The 21,895-nt window shown below is 40.4% G+C and overlaps 2 protein-coding genes across 2 annotated transcripts; one reads left to right on the top strand and one right to left on the bottom strand.

Annotated features, from left to right (window-relative positions):
* Nucleotides 1–237: 237 nt before the first annotated feature.
* actr1b (actin related protein 1B) lies at nucleotides 238–10,543 on the bottom strand. Its single transcript, XM_038733882.1, has 11 exons — nucleotides 10,352–10,543; nucleotides 8,504–8,568; nucleotides 7,692–7,767; nucleotides 5,600–5,725; nucleotides 5,375–5,499; nucleotides 3,512–3,728; nucleotides 3,341–3,433; nucleotides 3,037–3,211; nucleotides 2,688–2,749; nucleotides 1,291–1,331; nucleotides 238–1,200 (listed from the first exon to the last, which is right to left on the bottom strand). Exons 1-11 carry the CDS (start codon nucleotides 10,397–10,399, stop codon nucleotides 1,098–1,100), a joined length of 1,131 nt encoding a protein of 376 aa, XP_038589810.1. The 5' UTR covers nucleotides 10,400–10,543; the 3' UTR covers nucleotides 238–1,097.
* A 1,130-nt stretch (nucleotides 10,544–11,673) lies between these two features.
* On the top strand, nucleotides 11,674–20,158 carry march5l (membrane-associated ring finger (C3HC4) 5, like). The gene is made up of 7 exons (XM_038733875.1): nucleotides 11,674–11,792; nucleotides 13,414–13,502; nucleotides 14,431–14,633; nucleotides 15,838–15,968; nucleotides 16,066–16,231; nucleotides 17,890–18,053; nucleotides 18,178–20,158. The coding sequence occupies exons 2-7, from the start codon at nucleotides 13,474–13,476 to the stop codon at nucleotides 18,340–18,342; spliced, it is 858 nt and encodes a 285-aa protein (XP_038589803.1). The 5' UTR covers nucleotides 11,674–11,792; nucleotides 13,414–13,473; the 3' UTR covers nucleotides 18,343–20,158.
* The last annotated feature ends 1,737 nt before the right edge of the window (nucleotides 20,159–21,895 follow it).

Here is a 21,895-nt window from a genome sequence, read left to right on the forward strand (position 1 = left end):
GTAAAGTCGAGACACATGAGAGTGATTCCAGCTGTGGCTCTGATCAATATTGCTGCGCTGGAGGCCGTTTCACCTCCCCAAAATGAAATCAGAGAGTTATTGAAAGTGTGTGTGTGTGTTCTTGATTATGAGAATAAGACCCCGGGCTGAAAAATACTACACTTCTAAGTCGCTGTTAACACGGAACCCATGATGAATTTCCCCCAAAATAAATAATAATAATAAAAAATATCAAGGCATTTTTCTACACTTTGTTTTAATCCTGTCAGCTGAGACAAAACGCCGACTGTACTGAACATTTTCCTCATCAACACAAACACGGGATGTCATGTTCATGTAGAAACATTTCATTGGTTATAAGGACATAAAAAGCTACTTCAGTTTAATCAGTTGGGTGATAAATTAACCGCTTCAACTTTGCTCCCAGGTGGTAACTGTGCACTTAAGGTCAGATTTATAATACAGTGGTTATCTTTACCTTCTGCCTGCTCACTGACACTTGCACTATACACGTCTATAGTACTTCAATCCTTTGTTCTTTACGAGCCAGAAACAGAAAAAGTCTACAAAATGGACATCAAGTAAAAACCTAAATCTTCGGTTTGGAATGGAAATTTCAACGGTAGCAAAAAAACAAAAAAAAAACATTCATGTTTATTGACATTTCATGATATTCTAAACCTTGCAGGGCTTTGTAGGCAAGAGAGCATTCCAATACTTCAATGTGGACTAAATGATAGTATAGCATGGCCTGTAGTAAGAGTCCACAGTGCTAATCCTCCCAGATACCCTGACGGCCCTCTGTATGTGAATGTTTGGGATGTTTGGAGGGAGGCGGGGGCTCTCACCGTCACCCTACAGCAGGAGGAAGTCGGGGAAAAGGAGGCGAATGGAAAAAAGGAGGTAAATATAGAAACGACCACACATAAACGTGTGCGTTTCTCTGAGTGGAGGGGTAAAGCAGGAGACTGACAGTGGTTTATAAAGGACGACGCAGAGGTACCCGGAGATGGTGCAGGAGTACGGGAGTCTCCGACAGTATGATGGGGGAGATTTGAGGGCAGTTCTGGGGGCAATCGCAAGGCGCCGGCCCCTAACTAGAAGGTCTTCCTGTGGATGGCACGTGCTCTGTCTTCTTCGTATTCCCGCTTCGACACCCACATCTTTTTAAAGGTGTCCAACGATGCCAGGATAGAGCCGCTGCCGGGAGGAAAAAGGCCAGTCAGATCACAGGTTTTATCAAATGTCACGCGTCTCATCCTTATTCACGGGTCAACACTGAATTCTTACCCAATCCATGTGGAGTACAGCCTCTCCTGGGGAGCAGAAATCTGGACAGGAAATAAAGCAACGACCAGTCACAAAACAAATTTTTTACAGAGCATTCAAGATGTGTGACTGTTAACGCCTCGCGTCCATACAGCTCAGCTCACGTCTCCTGTCCTTCAGCAGACACATTTCTAATGTAGCTCAAGTTGTTTTGTGCTCGCTTTGCGTGTTTTATAATAAAAACTGAGCTAAATACACATTTGCATGCTTATTTCGATGTGACGACATGCTGTGTGACTGTAATTTAAGAAAGAAAAAGTAAAACCGAGCTGAGATGTAGCAGCAGAAAACTGTCCATGTCTCCCTCTCTGAGTACATGAATTAAAATCTAATTCAAAAGGCTGAAAAATTAATCAATATTATCAATATTACAGTGTGGCCAAAGCCGCTTTTCCACTGCACGGTACCAGCTCGACTCGCCTTTTTTTGGTTTTCCATTGTGGAAATGTTGTACCTGCACCTGTGACGTGAAAACACAGCAGACTGCTGATTGGTCAGAGAGAATCGTCACTGTTCACTGCATCATCATTGCTGCACCAGACAGAGGCCAGCGACAGAAAGTTTTATATTTTACAGTTTTCATACATTATTTCATCACTAAATCCACCTCTGAGAAGTTTTGAGGTGACAAATCAGCTGTGTAGATTTCGAATATTGACAGTTTTACGAAAAGTGATGGCGGAACAAAAATGTGCTTGAAAGTTTTCGGAGTTGAGGAGCTACGCAATTGGCGGCGGGGGAAGCCTGCGCCAACCCGCAGGAGGAGCGTGTGAGGCGTCGCAATGACGACCGGCTAAATTGAGGGGTACTATCTGCAATGGAAATCGGAGGATGCTTTCCATCGCAGACGAGGCGAGCTGATCTGATACTGGTAATGAAAAAACGGCACAAGTGTCACATCCAAATCGCAGGAGCTGCAGTTTCTTGATAAAAGGTAAAATGTGTCACAACATGCCGTTATAAATAGGGGCACTGTGGCGCTACAGAGACGTGGCCTGGCCTACAAATCATATTCTCCAGTCATGATGGAACAAGCTTGTTTGGTCTGGAGCCCATCAAAAATCACACCGTAACAAATTTAAAAGCACAAATGACCATTCTCCTGTCAATAATAATAATCAAATAATCAATATATGATTTTATTTGCGGATTATCTTTCAGCCCTATGTGTTTAAAACAAAGTCCGTAACTAATTAAATACATCATAAATAATAATAAGTGCCAAAAAATACATTCTCAGGTTAATTTCAGGCTCCAGAAAGTGTAAAGATGGTGCAGCAGAGAAAGAGACGTTACTCATTGACAGGCATGTCACGTAGACCCAGTGCAGCAAACTGAACAACAAAAACTAAACCTACCTTGATCTTCACGTCTTTGGGTGCGAGCTTCTTGACTTCAGTTAGTAGTCTTTCCCCAAAGCCTGGAAGAAAAGAGACAGATTCAGTGAGTGAGCGTTTATATCTGTGAGACAGAGGGTTGGTTATTTATTTCTCTTATTAATATTTGGTATTAGAAGCAGCGACAGCCCAAAGGCATTTTCACATAAAAGCAGAAAAACAAGGGCGTAATATTTTCCCCTCCTGTAGTAAACGCCACCACCTTAGCTACAGTGCTAATGTTGCTAGCAGGAGCGTATTAAAGACTATAGCGTTTAAGAATAGAGGGCTTTAACAGGTGAATGACTACCTTCCATCACTTAACACCAACCTTTGATCAATGTCGATCCCCCACACAATACTATAGTGGAGAACAGTGTGCGTCTGAGGTCCATGTCAGACTTCTGGATAGCATAAGCCAGGACCTCGTGGATCCCCGAGCTTTCATCTCCTATCAGGTCGGGTCTGAACAGCAGCTCTGGAGCGCGGAACCTGGCCGGGCCGATCTAAAAAACAAAACAAGGTCACATTTCAGGGTTTGTGGTCAGGATGGGGAGGAGGTTTTCACAGAGGAGGAAGATTTTGAAACACTGAACGTCCTTCCAAAAACACTTCTCAGCATCAGTTCGACTCACGTTTAAAGTGCTTCCATCAGGGAGAACATACTGAGCCTTCTCTGTCTCTAAAGTCTCGTCCTTTTGCGGGTTGAGAGATAGATAACAGGCTCTCTGCAAAGTTGGAAACACGTTTGATTAGTATTCATAAAGTTCTTCAGATTTCAAACCAATTCACACGGACCACCGTACCTCTTTGACGGTGCGAACAACCTCGAACTCTGCGGAGGTGTTGAAGTTGTAGCCTTCCTTGCGCAGCAGCAGACGGAGATACCGCGAGACGTCTCGCCCAGCAATGTCCACGCGCATGATGGAGTGTGGGATGGCAAAGCCCTCGTAGATTGGCACCACGTGGGTGACACCATCCCCTGAATCCAACACAACACCAGTGGTACGACCTGTGGCGTACCTGCAAGAAACAGAGGCCAGTCACGTCCCATTTACAGACCACAGGATCCACGCTTGTCATGTCCTTCTAATCAGTATGTTTCTGTGTGATAAAGGTTCAACTGAACCAGGAAGTGACGCAAAAGGTCTGGAACAATGTTTAGGTTCACTTCAGTCCTAAAATCACGCTGCACTGACACTAAGGAACACCAGGAACCTCCGGGTCGGAAAAGTGAAGACAATGCTGAAGTGCCTTAAACCTGCATTCTTTCTAACAGCCAGCAGGGGGCGACTCCACTGGTTGCAAACATTGACTGTATGTAAGAAGTGGACGTAGTCATCGTGACGTCACACGCTGGTTTGTGGACTGCCGTTTTGAAGCCTCGAGTTTGGCTGGGACTTCAACACTGCAAAAAGAAGTCAGATTGTATAAGAATATGAGAAAATGTTTCTACTTGTCAGCTGATTTATTCCCTCAGTAAACACTTTCCTGATGAGTTTATGGTCTCAGTCGCTAGTTTCAAGTCTTCTTCAACACAGCATGATGTTCATTTAGTAAATTATGGTCCCATTTAGAGGAACAGAGACCAGAAAGCAGGGGAGGCTTTAGGGCGGGGCTATCTTGTGATTGACGGCACCACCTTAGCTACAATGCTAATGTTGCTAGCAGCAGATCGCTACATTTCAGACACTGTTTTTATAGCAAACCTGCACCTTAAACTAAAATTATATTTCCACATCTGTGTAGCCATGAAGTTCTGAAAGATGTACATTTTCTTCTCCTTGAGGGTCTCCACAGATATCTGTGTGTTGCCCGAAAGTCACGAACACACGAAGGACGTACATGTGCTTCAACTGGAGAAATTCATGTGATCACGAGTCTGCTGCAGCTTCATGTTCTTCTCTTCTCAACTGAATGGTTTTTGTTTAGGGTATAATGCTCATGGTGAGCTGTCAATCAGGATAGAAGCGACTTCTCTCTGCTGCACTTTGTATCTTTAACCAGCGCAGGTGAAAAAGCTTATTAGGAGTCGGCTGTAAATTTTTCTGGTAAGGACATTTTGTTTTAAGCTAGTTAATATCAGGAATTACGGATGCACCTTGCAAACCAAGCAAGCCCTCTCACCCAAATATGGTCAAGGATCCTTGAAATGATGCCGTTTGTAGTAACTTCTGACACTGTGTGAGCTCGTCATAACAGAGGAGTGTCAAACCAGCTGATGATTCTTCTTCTAGTTTTAGAGATTGCGTGCGTGTCTGCTGCAGCTTAATGTTCTTCTCCTCTAACCTGGCTAACTGGATGGTTTTTGTTCAGGGTTTAATCCTCAGTAAAATGTAGATTTAGTATCAAACAAACAGGGGCGGCCACTCCTGTTTGTTTTACAGTAAATGTTTTTTAACATTTGGTAAATTGTGCAGATAGTGTGGTTAACAACAGGCCTTTCTGACGCACCAACACCTTCTACTCCACACAGAGCCTCTGCCTCACTCCAGTCAGCAGTTATGTGAGCGTGATTAACAGTTTTTTGTATTCAAACCACGAAGAAGTTGCAGAACTCAACATAAACCGAGGAGTTGTACCTCATAAAGTGGATGCTGGGTGGATACTAAACTGAAGTACAGAGCCATTAAACAGGTGTTTGTCCGTGAAATGTAATGTGTACTTACAAGCTAAGGACAGCCTGCATGGAGATGAAGAGAGCAGGAACGTTGAAGGTCTCAAAGAAAACTTCCGCAGCCTTCTCCCTGTTCTTGCTGGGGTTGAGGGGAGCTTCAGTGAGCAGCACAGGATGCTAGCAAAGATACCGAACAGGACAGGATTACTGACGCTGCGACATCAGATCTACCAAGAATGTGACCCGATTATCATGTAGCGAGAAGAGAGGCGCTAACCTCCTCGGAGAAAGTCTGCAGTTGCTCCTTGGAATAAACGTACTGCCAGATCCTCTCCATGTCGTTCCAGTCCTTCACTATCCCGTGCTCCATCGGATACCGAACCGACAACAAACCCCTGTGCTCCTGATGATCACAGACAAAGACAAGGGATTAATTAAAGGAAAAAAAAATCAAGGATTGAAGCTAAAATGCATTTGTAAATTTGCATTATTTCACCATTTCTGGGTTCCTTTCTTTGTACAAAAGATTTGGTAATGCTCTTTCAGGCTACTGAGACAATGATTTAGTCACATGCTTCAAAAACTGCAGATGTTATGAAGGAAACTAACTGTGGACATACGGATGTATTTTGAACTTGTGTTTGTATTAATTGCGTTCTTAGTGTTTGTGTCTACCTGTCCAGTGGATGCACATGGAAGCAAGCTAGTTGCTAAATCTCATCTCTTCTCCTTGCAGTGTTTCCCATACGTTCATTTATTTGTGGCGGCTCGCCACAATATCAACACTGACCGCCACATATTGATTTTTTTACTAGGCCTACTTAAAATCGTAGCTCACTCTCTCTCCCTCATGAACAGAGCTGCACAAATCTGTCCAACACAACGCTCTGAATGTCGGAGACCCAGTTTAAAAACGTTATTAGCAAGCATGTAAGGAGCCTAGCTACTAAGGAGAGCTAAGTTAATGTTAGAAAACAGCTGGGTTTTTGAGGCTAGCACTGCCTTGTATGAGATTAATGTTTTTTCTACATGACAACTCCCTGAAAACTAAACGTTGTTCACTAAACTACAGCAGCTGTTGTCTCTGACTCTCACATGACATCTCAGCTTGTTTTTGCCTGAAGGCCCGAGGGAGACAAAGCGGAACAAAGTTCTGGGATGTGATAAAAACCGAGCTTTAGAGATATCAAACTAAATGCTAGTATGATCCCAACTCTGCACACCAGCAGGCACACAACACTCCCACCATGAAGCCTGGCGGTGGCAGCATGATGATGTGGGGAAGCTTCTCTGCAGCCGGTCTACGTCTTCTAAAAAATATTTTTGAGACATTTTTATCCCTTTATTAAATATAATAGAGAGACGACATGGGGAGGGGGAGGTGCAACAACAGTTGTGGACAGGTTGTGGTTCATGGTGTACGTCTTTAGGCCTAAGCTACAAGGGTGCCCCTGGTGTTTTGCTCATTTCTGATTGTTCCATTTATTGGAATCAGCAAACCCCAGCTTTTGGGCGGGATTAAATATCGGGGCGCCATTTTTTTATTTTTATTTTTATTTTTTTACATAGCAAGCTGGCTGTGTAGCTACATCTGTGCAAAATAGCAACAGAAAAATGGTGACAAGTTGGGATGAGAGTTTACATACAGAAATATCAACTCCTAAATCAACACAATTATTTGATCTGCACGACAAAAAATATGCTAACAGTGTTTCCCGCAGAGGGAACGGCAGGTATAATTCTATTTCTAATATAAAGTTGCCAAAACAACACAGATCTAGTATTCTGGATTTGTCCATTTTCACAACAGCATGTGCACCACATGTTGAGGAGGCTAGTTAATGAAGTAGCCTACTGAAACGCTCAAAACCAACGTATATGTGGGAAACTGTAACAGCTCCCAGTTAATGCTCCGCAACTTCTGACACAGACTGACAGGACAATATAAGTATTATATTTGTGTTTTCTTGAGAGCAACGTGGTAGAAGAACCTGTTATTATATTGTATTATTGTATTGATTCCTATGGTTCTTATACAGACGACAATCTTGAACTTGGCTGTACAATAACAGAAAGAACTGGAAGAGCTCCAAAGAGTTTAAAGATGTGTTCCACACCTTCCTGGTAATGTCACTGTCACAGGTCCAAAATCTCCAGTGCATTACAGATTACTGGGGGAATAGAGGTGATTTGTTTTTGTTGAATTTGTAGTTATATTTCTGAATAAAAGTACACATTGTGCACAAACATATCTTCAAGGCATTATCTGGAAGAAGTCCTCCTGTGTGATTCTGGAGTTTGCTGCCTAAAAATTCCTCCATATACAGGAACTGATGTAAAGAAAGCAGAAGTGTGTGTTTGTGTCTTACTTCTGCCTTGGGTCCGATAAAGAGGTCTCCCTCCAGGGCCCCTGCCATCACACGCACATGCTTGGGACGCCCCACACTGTGCAGCACACACACAGAAATGAACAGTCAGACAGTAAATATAACACAGACAAGTATGCAAAATTGAGTTAAACTAAACATATCTGACACCAGATATGAGCTGAAATTTTAAGACAAGTTTCAGAAAATTAATCTGCAACTTTTCTGATTTCAGTTTATTATTTGTCTCACTTTTCAAGCAAAAATCATCAGCCTCTTAAATGTGTATAATATTTTCTGCTTTGCTCTCTGTTACAAGATTGTAAATTACACATCTTTGGGATTTACACTCAGAATCAGAGAGAGCTTTATTTTCAAGTTATATTTTACACATACCAGGAATTTTCTATGGTGATTAGGTGCCAGACAAAGACATAAACATACAGCTGACATAAATAACTTTACAAAATATACAAATATTGAATAAACAGATGCAAGTTACAAAAGAATTATGGAATAACTCTGTGTAAAAGAAAAACAAAACAACGTGGCAGTTATTTACATGTGCATTACTCTGGATTTGTGTTTCCAAACGTACTACAGGTGGAGAGGATTTGTACTTATACAAATATAAAACTGACAAAATATAAAATAATAAGGAATATGTGCACAACTCTGAATATGTCACAAAATTCTGGCATTTAAAAACACTTTAATTAATCAATAAAATCCTCGTTACTATAAAGTTAACATTATACATACTACATATATCCTTTTAATCTAGGTGCTGTTGGAAGAGGTCAAGCAACACTTACTAGTTAGGGAAACAGTATTTGGGGATCTGGTCGCCTGCAAAACCAGCCTTGATAACCCCCGAACCCTGAAGAAAAGACAGGCATGACATTTAGGCCCAAAATCACAGAGTTATGGTTGAACTAAGAGCAGCGAAGCTTTAATCTCTAAACAGTGCGAGAGGTCATAAGACACAACCTGAGGCCACCAGCAGTCACACACTCATGCTCAGACACCAGCAGCCAGAAGAAACACTGTGTGTCCTAGATCGCTGCTGTCTCAAGAGCTACTTTGTCCTGTGCTGTCATGACTAGCAAGGCCGACACTATAAATATATAAATATGCATTTACAGCAGACGACGTCCTAAAGTCTGTTTCTGTTGCATTCATTTGAGTTTCCCTTTAACCTAACGCCAACCACAGCGTGCAGTGTTATTTGAAGGAATGGGAGAGGTTTTTTGAGGAGGGAACAAATTTACACACAACACTGATGTTATGGCAAATTCTGTAAATGTATCTGAATTTCAGCTCCAATGACAATGCAAACGTTTTTAAACATACTTCACCACAAACTATTTTCTGATGAGATAGCTTGTTCGATGTATGCGTTTACCAAATATCAACAGGTGAGGTGTTGCGCTCTGCAGACACACCTGTAAGCTTCCTCTACAGTTTCTGCTTTCACAGCCATAAAAGTACGTGTGTTTTCCTGTGTCAAAGATCAGATTATTAACAATCAAAATGTTTGCTTAGCAGCTATTCTGGCACTCTGTATATTAATGGAGGAGAACAGGTATTGGCAACACCTGCCAAAAGAGAATATATAACACAGATTAGCAATGGCACTAACATATAGCTAGCTGGAAATCTATTCAGGTCACAGAATATAGTGTAACACCAGCAATCAAAAACGTGCTGTTTGTATTCCTTTAACTGCATTGCTAACATCCGTGTGCTCAAAGCAAAGCTACTGTTTGTGCTTCATATGAAGACACAAAGCCAGCTATAGAAAGAGTTTTATCTGGATCTGGTCTACATGTAAAAGTAAAAAACAACAGCATATAAATCGTCCTTTTTAGGATTTCCACTAACAGAATAAAGGTTTCACAAATCTGAAACTTTTTTTCCATAAAGTTTAGCCTCTCTGGGACAATTTAGGCCAGATTTGACAGCTCCAGTTTTTTTTTTTTTTATCTTGATCTGGTCCAATGTGGTCTACATGTAAAAAAAAAACAAAAACAAAAATAAACAGCATATAAATCGTCCTTTTTTGGATTTCCACAAACAGAATAAAAGTTTCACAAATCTAAAACAGTTTTAAAGTAACGTTAGCCTCTCTGGGACAATCCAGTCCAGACTTGACAGCTCTAGGCATAGAGGTTGTTTTTTTTTTATCTGGACCTGAACTTTCCCCTGACCTGCTGAACCGGACGCTCACAGCGACGCTGCTGTTTGTGCTTCATATGAAGACGCAGTTAATCGGCATCGTGTTCAGCTAATGCCTCAGAATGAATCTTACATGCATCTCTTACATCCTTGACAGCTCAGTCCGCTATGCTAGCTGTTTAGCATTTCGATCCAGCTCCAGTACCACGGACAGCAAACCGAAGCTTAGCTAGCCGGTTAGTGCTGCTGTAAGCTAGCTACAGCTTTAGCTAGCTCTGGATAAATCAAGTTCGCTATACATACTAGCAGCTGGAGCAATGCCAACGTCGTTTAACGTGCAATGCCGGTAACTACTGCACAACTAACGAGCGTGACCGAGATCCACAATCTATACTGTTAGCTTTAACACAATAGCTCTGTAAGCTAACAGCTAGCCAGCCAGCGGCCTCGGTTTGGGTGTGGATGAATGACATCATCATACTTACATTATCAATCACAACAGGCTGGTTAGCTAAAATGTCATAGGATTCCATGACGGACTGTGTATTTAAGATATGTTTCTATCGATCCGTGTGTGTATTCCTCCCGGTTTAGTGTTTTAATCATGTAAATGACAACACGCCCTGTCACTGTGCACTCCGCCGTCTCGACGCCCCGGTGCTGCTGCTGCTGCGGAGGAGGAGGGTCTGACCGCCTCCCTACCACAACAACATCGGATTGACTGACAGGAGAATCGGCCAATCACCTTCACTAGTTTCTTGACTGACAGGAGGGTTAACCAATCACAGCGTTTAACCATGTGGCCATGCGTTACTGTCAAAGAGCAGCAGCGTTTTGTCCACCCTGTAATGTGTAAACCACAACATGTCTTTGTGAAAATAATACCCAGTTAATATTTTCTTGTTTATTCTGATCTATTGGGTACGATTAAATAATAACTATACGTTTATAAAGAGTACTCAGCTCAGCATTTACAAAGGGTTTATACGTTTTAATACTTGATAAATTATTTTCTAAAGTCTCACAGATCAGGTATGAGGTCATAAATAATTTTAGATTGCCAGTAAAAATCCATTTGGGGTTTTTTTTTGCTTTCTATTTAGTGATAATGAGGTGGTAATTCATTTATCAGTGCTAATGTGTTTCACACTTTCTAATAAGCCATCAAGTGTGCAGCTATACGACATGATGAAATGTCTTTAATAAAGGGTTTAATCATCATTTGTGCAGTTATAAGTGTTAATACATCACGAATTAAAGGTTCTAGCCATTAAGTGTGCAGTTATGGATGTTAAAAGTCATTAATAAACTGTTTCAATCATCATGTCTGCTGATGTAAGTTTAAATATTCAAAATACACTCGAGTAAAGTACAAAAGTATCAAAAGGCAGAATTCACTTTGCACAATGGACCCCGTTTGGATAATCATTTGGATAACATGCAAGTAGGAATTAAATGAGTTGTCGGTGGAAGAGACCCTCATTTTAATTGATTTAAATACTGGGTATCTCAATTAATGAAACTATTTTTAACAATAATGATAAAATTTAAAATATGAAGCCCTCTGAAATGTAGTGAAGCAGCGGTATAAATAAGCATAATGAGGATAAACTCAAGCAAAGTACAGGCACGACGTGATTCTTAATTATTTTCCTCCTCTGATTGCTTGTTGTCGCCAAAACAATGACACGGACGGTGTTTTCACGCCGAAAGTTAGAATTCTGTGGTTTCCCGCAGGCCCTGAATGCAGCAATCACCGTCACAGCCGCTGACCAATCAGAACGCTTCTTGGAGCCCGGCCACCGACCAATCATGAAGCTGTAAATGCTTAGCTAACATGCTCTTGTCCGGGCCGTGTGAGGAAAACACAGCGCAGAAGTTCGTGTTTGACAGTGAAAACTTGATATATTTAGACATATTTTTCAGGTATGTGGTGTTTTTATATTAGTATCACAGAGTCGTTTTTAAACTGAAAGGCAAAGAGGTTAGTTATACTATCTGTTAACGTGGTTTAGATGCTGTTTATAATGTAAAGTTAACACCTTCCTGAAGTTGACGTTAATGAGCTAACTCATGTTAGCATGAGAGTTTTATGAGGGCAGAAAACATAAGATAGTTAAAAGTCTGTGAAATTACAGGGCGATGTTTATGCTCTTTATTTTAAATTAAAACTATAGCTGCTAGCTTGTTTCGCAAGAAGAGTTTTACTATTGGTTTCAGTTTGTGTGTTCAGGTGCTTTGTCACACGTCTCACTTTGTGCACAAACTTTGGACTTTATAGAGTCTGTTTGGGGACAAAATTTGTGTCACTAGTTTGGTTTCACCATCAGGACCAAACATAAAGTGGTTTCTGTCTTCGGTTGGCGAGGATAAAGTGAAAGTAAATGTAAAAAGTAAAGTGCCAAAGTAAGCAGCTTTCTAATGTTGGCAAAGTGGAACAAATTTTTAATTAAGGTTTTTATATATATAAAATATAAAATTCTGTTGATCAGATTGATCTAAAATCAATATCTTCAAAATAACTGGTAACGTTATAGCTGTGACATAAATGTAGTGGGGTAACAGTTAGATTAGTTAGACACCATAAAATTTAAATTAATAACTCTGGGTTTTATTTTCTTGAATCATAGGCAGATAACTTCTATCAAAAAACAGACCAGGCCTGTGTTTATTTTTCCAAACATGTGTACCTGTATATCATATCCACCGTCAACATGTACATAATGAGAATAGTTTACTCTTGCATCCTTTGCACTCTGATTACTGCACTATTTGTCAATAAGTCTATATTGTTTGGTTCATAGTGTGTATATTAGTGTTGTCTACTCTGTAGTTTGTGTCTGATATTATTATTATTATTATATTATTATTGTATAAGTAAGCACATCATGAGCAATGTCCAATCCTGAGTCAAATTCCCCGTATGTGTACACATACCTGGCAATAAAACTGATTTTACTGCCAGTAAAAGGGACAGGCGTCTAACTGGGACTCGACTTTTAAGTGAAGTTTTACATTAAATGGTCAAGTAAAGTAAAATTACCTCAAACTTGTACTTAAGTGAAGTACTGTGGTGCTGCAGAGACGCCTTGTCCTACAAATGTTTTCCTTCAGACGTAATAAAAAAAAAAAAAAAAGTTTGGTAAAGACCCCAACAATTAATATTTCTTTAATTGAAAATTAAAATTGTGATGCCAAAATTATCATTCCCGCTGATCCTTAATTATATCTCAAATTTGTAATAACATAATAGCAATAGGTTGTCTGTGTGTTTTTGTTGTTGTTGTTATTTTAAAGAATTGTGCAGCCTTAGTAGAAACCAAAGCTTAAAGGAGAGTAAATATTGGACTTTATCAGGTGGCCACAACTTCAGTGGGATGCTACTGTTGTTCAGTGAATGTTTATAAATGGCTTATGATAGTATGTCGTTATCACTTTATGCAGATGCAAGTTCTTGGCAAAATATACATTCCACCGTCATAAAAATAAACCCAACTGTTGCATGTGTGTCCGTGAATCAGTCAGTCTGTAAATGCTCATTTCACAGATCCTTGCTGGTCTGATGGGTTCATGATAACATCTCGGAGAGCAGAGCCCGTTCAGCACCATGGCCCTCGCTGAGGAGCAGCCTGAGAAGTAAGACCACACCTCCTGAGTGCGAGTCATGTCTTATTGCACCATTTCATTCATCCATGAGTTGTTATGATGAAGGCATTGCAATTCTCTAAATCAGTCACATTATCTGTACATGACTCGTATGGAAAAAATCTGACATGTTCTCACTTGAGGTGAAATCTGCTGTTAGGAATGGCATGAGGACGAACGTGTTACTGAAGTCATGTTGCTCTTGAATCTTTTAAATGGTTTCTTTACTGCTGCGAGCTCCACAAGTGAAACTCCTCTCCATCCTATTTGGGTGGTGATAGAAGTCTCAAACGGATATCAGGACAAATAAAACCAAAGCTTATCTGCATCATCCTTCGTGCGTGCATCATAAGAGGAAATAAATATCGTACTGTGAAGAGGATCAGGTTTGACTGGTGTGAGAGATGGGAAATCAATAAAGCAAAACAATGGAAGGTGAAAAGCCTGATTATTAGTAACCCATTATTGAAATTATGAAAATTCTACAAAACTGTTAGAATTATGGGTGAACAAACAGGTATACTGGGTAAATTAGCCTGTTTTTATTTTGTTTTCTCTATGTTGCTTTTATGTTTTATGTGAAGCACTTTGAAATGCCTTGTAGTTGAAATGTGCTATACAGATAAACTTGCATTGCATGGCAAGATACCACTAGGGGTAAATTATTTATTTATCTATCTGTCATTATTGGTAAAACTAAAAAGTTTAATGGTCTAAACATGCAGCTTGCAGGGTGTGTGTTTCGTACATAATACCTCCATGATTGTATTTTGGACATGCAGAAAAGGAAGTGGCTGTGATTGGTTCCTATATAAGCTCACTGCACTGTAGCTTTTGATGGTTGATGTAGCCTGTTTGTAATTTGACTGACATGTTAGTAACACTGTGTTTTGTCTGTCTGTGTGCATGTGCTGTCCAGACACTGTTGGGTGTGTTTTGCCACTGAGCGAGACGACCACAGCGCAGAGTGGGTGAGCCCCTGCAGGTGTAAAGGCTGCACTAAATGGATCCACCAGTCCTGTCTGCAGCGCTGGCTGGACGAGAAGCAGAAAGGAAACAGCGGAGGAGCGGTGAACTGTCCGCAGTGTGGCACTGAATACCACATCACCTTCCCCAAGATGGGTATGTGAAGCTTTACAACAAGAATGGCAAGTCTCTGAAGTCCAGAGAACGTCCAGGTCAACCGGTCACACAGCGAAAAAACAAACTTCATGGACTTTATGGCAGAGCAAGGGGAAAAGATTATATTATTATTATTATTATTTAGATTGGCATATTGGTTGAACGCCGGCTGGTTTCAGACACGCAGGATCTCTGTCAGGTTGAAAATGGTTTAAAAAATGTTAAAAAAAAAAATGCATGAAAGCCATTTGAGGTTGAAACTGGATGCCATAAAACCAAATACCCAACAAAATAAAAGCATTTCATATCACTTTTCTCTTTGCTCTGGCTAAAGTCCAATTTATAGTCTCCGCATCCACGCCGTTGCGAGGGTCTGTGTGACGTACATTTTTGCCAGTGTGATCAAATTATTCTTTTCCTCCTGTGCTATCAAGTAAAGAAACTCCGACAGGAAGATTTAACACATTCCTCAAATGGCACGTTTGATTAGTTCAGCGGCAGTAACTACAGTTCACTGTCTTTAAGGATAAAGCTGTCAGTATTCTACTTTTTATTTATTTATATTTTTGATGTTTACGTATCCTCTGTGCAGACTGTGGACCAATCTCAATTTTCCTCCTAAGCTCTAAGCCCTGAACCCTCACAGACTTATTTCACTTTACCTGGTAAGTGATTGAGTGTAGCGAGGCTGCAAGGGCTCAAAATGCAATAAATTTATTCTCTTATAAGGCGGGTTTGCCGTGATTTTTCTCTCTTCTGGGCTTCCCCCTCGGGAAGCTTCTGCAGAAATGCAACTTACAAAAATGGTGCATAAGGGGCTCAAAATGTCTTGCTGTCGTGCACTTGATTATTTCACAGTCAGATAGCCTCACAGGGAACGCTCCTCAAAGTCTGAGTGAAGACATTGAGATTGGGCCTAAAACAAACAACGAGACAGTCTGTCGCCCAACATTGTCTGACTTCCTGTCTGTGGCTCTCAGCTCCAAGCTTATTGGTTCCTACTAGAGACGTAAATCTTTAAAAACACCTCACAAATATAATAGTTTAATGTTGAAAACGTGATCTCTGCGGCCCGGAGGAAGAAGAAATATCAGGCCGTGATACACACACGCACACACACAGAGCTTGATAGGATCTGGATTTGTTGACACGAAGAAAAATATAGAATATGACGAGCTTAAAGTGTTTTCTTGCCTTTCCTCAGGCCCGTTGGTGTATTTCCTCCAGCAGATAGACAGAGCTCTGTCACGGGCCAGTCCCTTCGCTGCTGTCGGCGTGGTGGTCGGGACCGTCTACTGGTCGGCTGTCACATACGGAGCTGTGACTGTCATGCAGGTCCTCACAGCTAACAATAAATTAGCACAGAACGAATGTAAAACCTGAGAGAGTTACAGTCTGCAGGACCTTCACCTTGTTATATGTTCACATGCAGGTCGTGGGACATAAGAAGGGCCTGTATGTGATGGAGCGAGCCGACCCCCTGTTCCTGTTGATGGGTCTGCCCACCATTCCTGTGCTGTTGGTCCTGGGAAAGATGATCCGCTGGGAGGATTATTTAGTGAGACTGTGGCAGAGATACTCCTACAAAGGGAAGCTAGGTACATACTCACTCTGTGATATAAACGGTATCAAATTATTAAGAAAATAATCAGGAGATAAATTGATATGGGAAATAATCATTAGTTGCACCGCTACTATTTTCACATACCGTAAAACTTCAATTAAAAGCCGAGCCCCAAGTAGACACTTGTCCTTTTTTACTGGCCTGGCTACGTTTAATTTGAGGTCTCAATTAGAAGCCTGGACTGGTTTTTATAGAAGTAGCTGGATGTATTGAACCTCTTAAAAGCCCACAGGGTCACCTGCTTGACTTAGATCTAAGCTGCTTAGATTGTGCATACCAATATAAATGTTTAAACTAGGGCTGACCCCGCATAGTTGAAGGTTCGATGCTTCGATGGGCTGAGCCTGATTTGACTGTCAATAGGTGCGTTCGAGATGACGGCGGCTGACTTTCTCTGACTTGATAGTCTAACGTGAGCTGCAGGTGACTGCAGGGGTGGGGTATAAAAGCGCCGCATTCAAGTCAGACACATTCTACCTGCGTGAGCTTAATATGAGCTGAGATCAATGACTGATCTTTCCCCGGCCGCACCAAGTTGCAACCACACTATTGCCTGGTCTCGCAGCATTTTTCTTTGCAAATGCCGTGAGACCAGGCAATAGTGGTTCCAACTTGGTGCAGCCGGGGAAAAGCAACTGCGGCCGCCGGACTACCTCGTGGGACATTCGGATCATTTATCACCATTGATGAACCACACAAAGAATATTATATTGTTTTTAAATAGTACTTGAAATTCACCGGCAAGGAACCGCGACTTGATAATTCTGATTCCACTATGTAAAACGTTAGTCGGGACAGCCCTCACTATGGACATGCACATCATTAGATTTGTTAGATTCTCCACAATTTAATCATTGAGTTCATTTTATAAAAACAATCCAGACTTACTGGTAAGGTTAACAAGAGAGATGCAAAGTGCCTAATTTTTAAGTACAGATGCATCTCAAACAATTTGAAAATCGTGGAAAAGGTTACTATGAGCACCAGAACCAGACTGAGAGAGTAAAGATGAAACCTTTGCATTTGTTTGGAGTTAATCAGCTGATTAGAGCTCTTTTTAGCTCAACATTTATGTATTATAAATTATTTATTTTGAAATTCTAAAGACTTCCATGAGCTGTAAGCTGTAATTATCAAGATTAAAACAAAAAAGGCATGAATGTAGAATATATGAAAGTTTCAGTTTTTGAATTAAATGAATTAATATTTCCACAAAATTCTTTTAAAGGCACCTATAATAGTCATACTAGTAAACACCTTGATAGTAGCATATTTCCCATCCTTGCTGAGCAAGACTCTTGCAAAAGCAATTAAAGGCGTGAGTTCAGTGACTGAAGCAAATAAAAGCCTGGGCTATTAATTGAAGTTTTAAATTGAGATGAGGATGGTATTTATCTCCTGCAGTTAAGCCTAAAGAATCTCCATACAGTTGGTTTAAGGTGGAGCGAGCAGCGGGAGAGTAAAGTTTATCTCCTTAGTCAAACATACTTAAATCACTTATGAAAAACTGGCATCATCAGGCACTGGTGGAAATGTGAATCATGTCAGGTATATGTAGTTTTGAGGAATCCTACATTAAGTACGGAACCAAACAGACTACAGCCGAATGACCAGACGTGTGTTTTACCTCAGGCACCAGCCGTTATCTGCCCCGTGTCCCTGACGGGGCCGGTACAGGAGACCACGTCTCTGTGTCCAGGACTCTGTGTGGAGCTCTCATCTTTCCCTCCATCGCCAGTCTGGTGGGAAGGCTACTGTTTAGACGGATGCCCTCTAATCTTCAGCGCACTGTACTGGTGAGTTTACCTCATGCGATGTAAATCTTTATATCTGGGCCACAAGTCACGTAGTTTTAATATCACATCATTAGTCCACTTGTTCTTTTTACACCATTCTGTTCTCCTCCGTCTTTCCTCGCAGGGAGGCATCGCGTTTGTGTTGATGAAGGGCGTGATGAAGGTGTATTTCAAACAGCAGCAGTACATCGTTCAGGCCAACCGGCACATCCTCAACTACCCAGACAGCAACGGAGACGGACAGAATGAAGGTACAGATGAGGAAACAGAGGACAGCGGAAATGAGTAGTGTTGCTAAACTCGGAAAGAGGCCAGAAAAGGAAAACCTGCGTGGTCAGAGACGATCGTAAAAAAAGTTTTTTACCATAAAACAATGCACAACATTGATCTTTTAAACTACGGTGAGTGCTCATGTAGACGAGGAGAAGGGTTTGTTTGTTTAAAAAAGGAGTTTGCTTTGCTTAATTAGAGCTGCCAATAACGAGAACCGTACTATTGATTTAAGAGTTTCCAACCAGAGGAACCTTTTACTTTGTCATTATCCAACATCTGCGTTAAACAACACAAGTACAAAATGACAACCTAATTCTCACAACTAGCATTAACTCTGTAGCAGATGTTAGTGGCCACTTCTGTCCTTAAGTTCTAGCCTCAAAGACAAAGATACTTAAAGATATATTTATAAAAGAGGGCCTTATCTTTTCATATGGTCAACTTTCTTCTTAAACGTCTTTAAACCTGGTTCAATTATTGCCGTCTAATTATTTTTGCATGTGCAGGACAAAGACTTCAGACAGGGAAAGAAACTGTGAAGGCAGAGCGGATGAACGAAAGGAAAGATCATCATCATCATTATTATTATTATTATTATTATCATCGCGCTTAGAGAAACATCCTCGTATTTAAAGATGATTCCATCCAAAGGCCGAGCCGTTTCCACCGCTGAAGTTTTTTAATGTAAAATTCACACAAACACAGACCCATTCACAATGTAAAAAAGTTAAAACAAGGTCAGGGTAGGAGAGAAACCCGCTGCATGTATTCAGATTCACAGGGACCAGGTTACTGCAGTGCACGTAAAATTCTGATTACCTGGGATCTGGAGTCTGATATGAACGTTCAAACACAGATAGATGTCGTCTCCGACATCATTCTCACTTAATAAGCCTCACCAGTGTATATTAATGTCTTCCTTTTTAATGTGCCTTATTTGCACTTTTCCATAACATAACCAGCTTCACTCGTACTGGACTATAACATGCAGGCATAAACCGCTGGCCTACAATTTCCCCAGTGACAGTTTTTCTTGACGCGTCTAAAGCCTTTTTGGGCTCTAAATGTTCTGACCTTCAGCAGCAGAGTGTTTGCTGTTTAATGAAAGGGTGGAGCTGCTGTTTGCAAACACAATCGTGACCTACTATGAACTTTGATCCTGTTATTTCATGCAACTGACTTAACTTGAGTAACTTTTTAATGCTCACACACAGTTCACAAGGTCTTCTGTTCTTCCAGACGGGGTTGTGATGTGTTTTTATTTAATTTCTTTGAATCGCACATGCTTGCAGACTGAAGTAGTGGATGCTATAGGGATACGGCCGGGAAGTGTGAGGCGCTCCCACAGCTCCCAGTACTAACCGGAGACCCAAAGCATTTAATAGTTTAATTGTTTAAAGTTTAGTAGTCGAGGTTTCGGTTAGTAGGCATTGTTTTCACTTGTTGCACTTCCTCTTGCGGCACGGCTAAAGCAGAGCTGCAGAGTTGTTTAAAAATTTGTTCAGTTAAAAATAAAAGTTTGATGTTTACTTTTGATTTGGAGCGTTTTAATTTAAAAATAAAGCAAAAAAATATGCCATGGGCAAATTAAATTGTTGTTGGGGTTTAAAACTAAAAAAGGAAGTCCTGGCCATCATATGGCTGAGGAAGTTTCTTAAAGCATTTTGGTTTCTTTGATAATTGTGTCCTTTTGTCTTCTCTTTTTTGTCAAATGAACATGCTCATGGACTTTTAATTGCACAATTTCTTGCAGTCATTATATGTATATTAAAAGGCTCTCATATTTTATGTATTGGTGAATGATTTGTTTAATAAAGGCCTTTGTAAATTTAGTGTGTAATTTTTTTTATTACTCCTCACAACACAACAAAAAGGTAAGTAAAAGACGCCTTATTTTCAAATCAAAACTCGCACAGACTGTTTACTCTGAGGGCCAGACAAGATATACAGGTGCTGGTCATATAATTAGAATATCATCAAAAAGTTGATTTATTTCAGTAATTCCATTCAAAAGTGAAACTTGTATATTATATTCATTCATTACACACAGACTGATATATTTCAAATGTTTATTTCATTTAATTGTGATTATTAAAACTGACAACTAATGAAATGTTGTGGGAGAAGTTACAAGTTAAGAGTCCTATATTCATTAAGTAGAAGTATCAGCATCAAAATATACCAAAGGTAAAAGTCCTTATTATGCAGAATCGTCCATTTGAAATGTAATGTACACAACCGGGCAAAAGTTTTAGAACACCCCCTTTTGTAGTTTTTATTGAAATATAAGTAGCTAAAGTCCAGTGAAAAACCTTAAATGGAACAAAAATCTTGGAACGACCTGTTAATACACCCTCAGAAGCTTTATTTGTATATTATATATACATTAATGACGGAAACAGAACACACTACAGTGAAATAACAATTTTATTGCTCAGTTTTGGTGACGTAAACATCGTTTGTAACTTTGGCAGTTTGCTACATACTTTTATACCATTCAAGTTCTTTCACTGAACTACTTATATTTTAATGCAAACTAGAAAAATGGGGTCGTTGTAAATCTTTTGACTGGTAGTATATTGATGCATTAATGTGTTCATCACTTTAATGTTGCAGCTGGTAATGGGGGCACTTTTTACTTACTTGTATACTGCTTGGTAGCTAGTGAGTTTACTCCCTTTTATCCTATATAATATATCAGAACCTGTTGCTAATTATATATTGTATTATGAAATTGAATCTGCAAGGTCAACTAGTTTGGAGTAGTGAGTGAATGCAGGCTACTTAGTTACTTTTCACCAGTTATGTATTTGTTGTGAGAAGGGGCAGGTAATATAAATGGACTGTTTTATCTGTTACAGATTTAGTTGGTGTAAAGTTTTGCGTTTGAAGTCTACACTGAAGTGACTTTAATAATAAAAATTAAAAAATTTATTATCTTGCGTTTCTATGGAGGTCCCGCCCATTCGGCTTACTGATTGGCTGCTGCGTTTTGATCTAAGTAGCTGATTGGCTAATTCCGCTGCATTGGCCGTTAGAGAGGAAGGAGAAAGGAAACGGATTGTTGCCAAAGAATGAGTTCGGTTTTAATTGATGAAACTGAGAGCAGTTTACACTTTAGTTGATCTTGTTTTGCCATGAGAAGAGTTACACTGTTTGTCAACGGAACCTCCACAAATGGAAAGGTAAGAAAGATAAAAACGGAAATAGGTGTTGGTTAGCATTCAAGTAAAAATGTATTCATGCTAAACAAAAATGGCTAGTTTAACGTTAGCTTACCGCGCATTAGCCAGCGTTACAAGCTAATGCCAGACATTTTGTTTAATGTCGGAAGTGTTAGGTGATCTGATGTGTGTTATCGGTGTTGTCGTACAGGTGGTGGCCGTGTACGGCTCTCTGGAGGATTTACTGTCCGTGGCCAGCTCGAAGCTGGGAGTAAGAGCCTCTAGTGTTTATAATGGGAACGGCGGCCTCATAGACGACATAGCGTTGATCAGGTAAGACCCAGCATCAGAGTATGTGTACAATTTCACTCTGATTGAACATGATCGCAATGTGCTATACAGTAA

The sequence above is a fragment of the Micropterus salmoides genome, unplaced genomic scaffold (genome assembly GCF_014851395.1).
Source record: "Micropterus salmoides isolate LMB-PRFRI ecotype aquatic unplaced genomic scaffold, ASM1485139v1 Ms_hic_scaffold_20, whole genome shotgun sequence".
Classification (NCBI taxonomy): Eukaryota; Metazoa; Chordata; class Actinopteri; order Centrarchiformes; family Centrarchidae; genus Micropterus; species Micropterus salmoides.

Bases quoted from the DNA above. Each gene is read 5' to 3' on its own strand.
- actr1b (XM_038733882.1), bottom strand. From the start codon at position 10,399: ATGGAATCCTATGACATTTTAGCTAACCAGCCTGTTGTGATTGATAAT. The intron at 2,750-3,036 runs GTTGGTGTTAAG...CTTTTCTTCCAG, and splicing joins GGGATCGACATTGATCAAAG to GCTTTGGGGAAAGACTACTA. The intron at 1,201-1,290 runs GTAAGAATTCAG...TCCTCCCGGCAG, and splicing joins CTGTACTCCACATGGATTGG to CGGCTCTATCCTGGCATCGT.
- march5l (XM_038733875.1), top strand. From the start codon at position 13,474: ATGGCCCTCGCTGAGGAGCAGCCTGAGAA. The intron at 13,503-14,430 runs GTAAGACCACAC...TGTGCTGTCCAG, and splicing joins GCTGAGGAGCAGCCTGAGAA to ACACTGTTGGGTGTGTTTTG. The intron at 16,232-17,889 runs GTACATACTCAC...GTTTTACCTCAG, and splicing joins CTCCTACAAAGGGAAGCTAG to GCACCAGCCGTTATCTGCCC.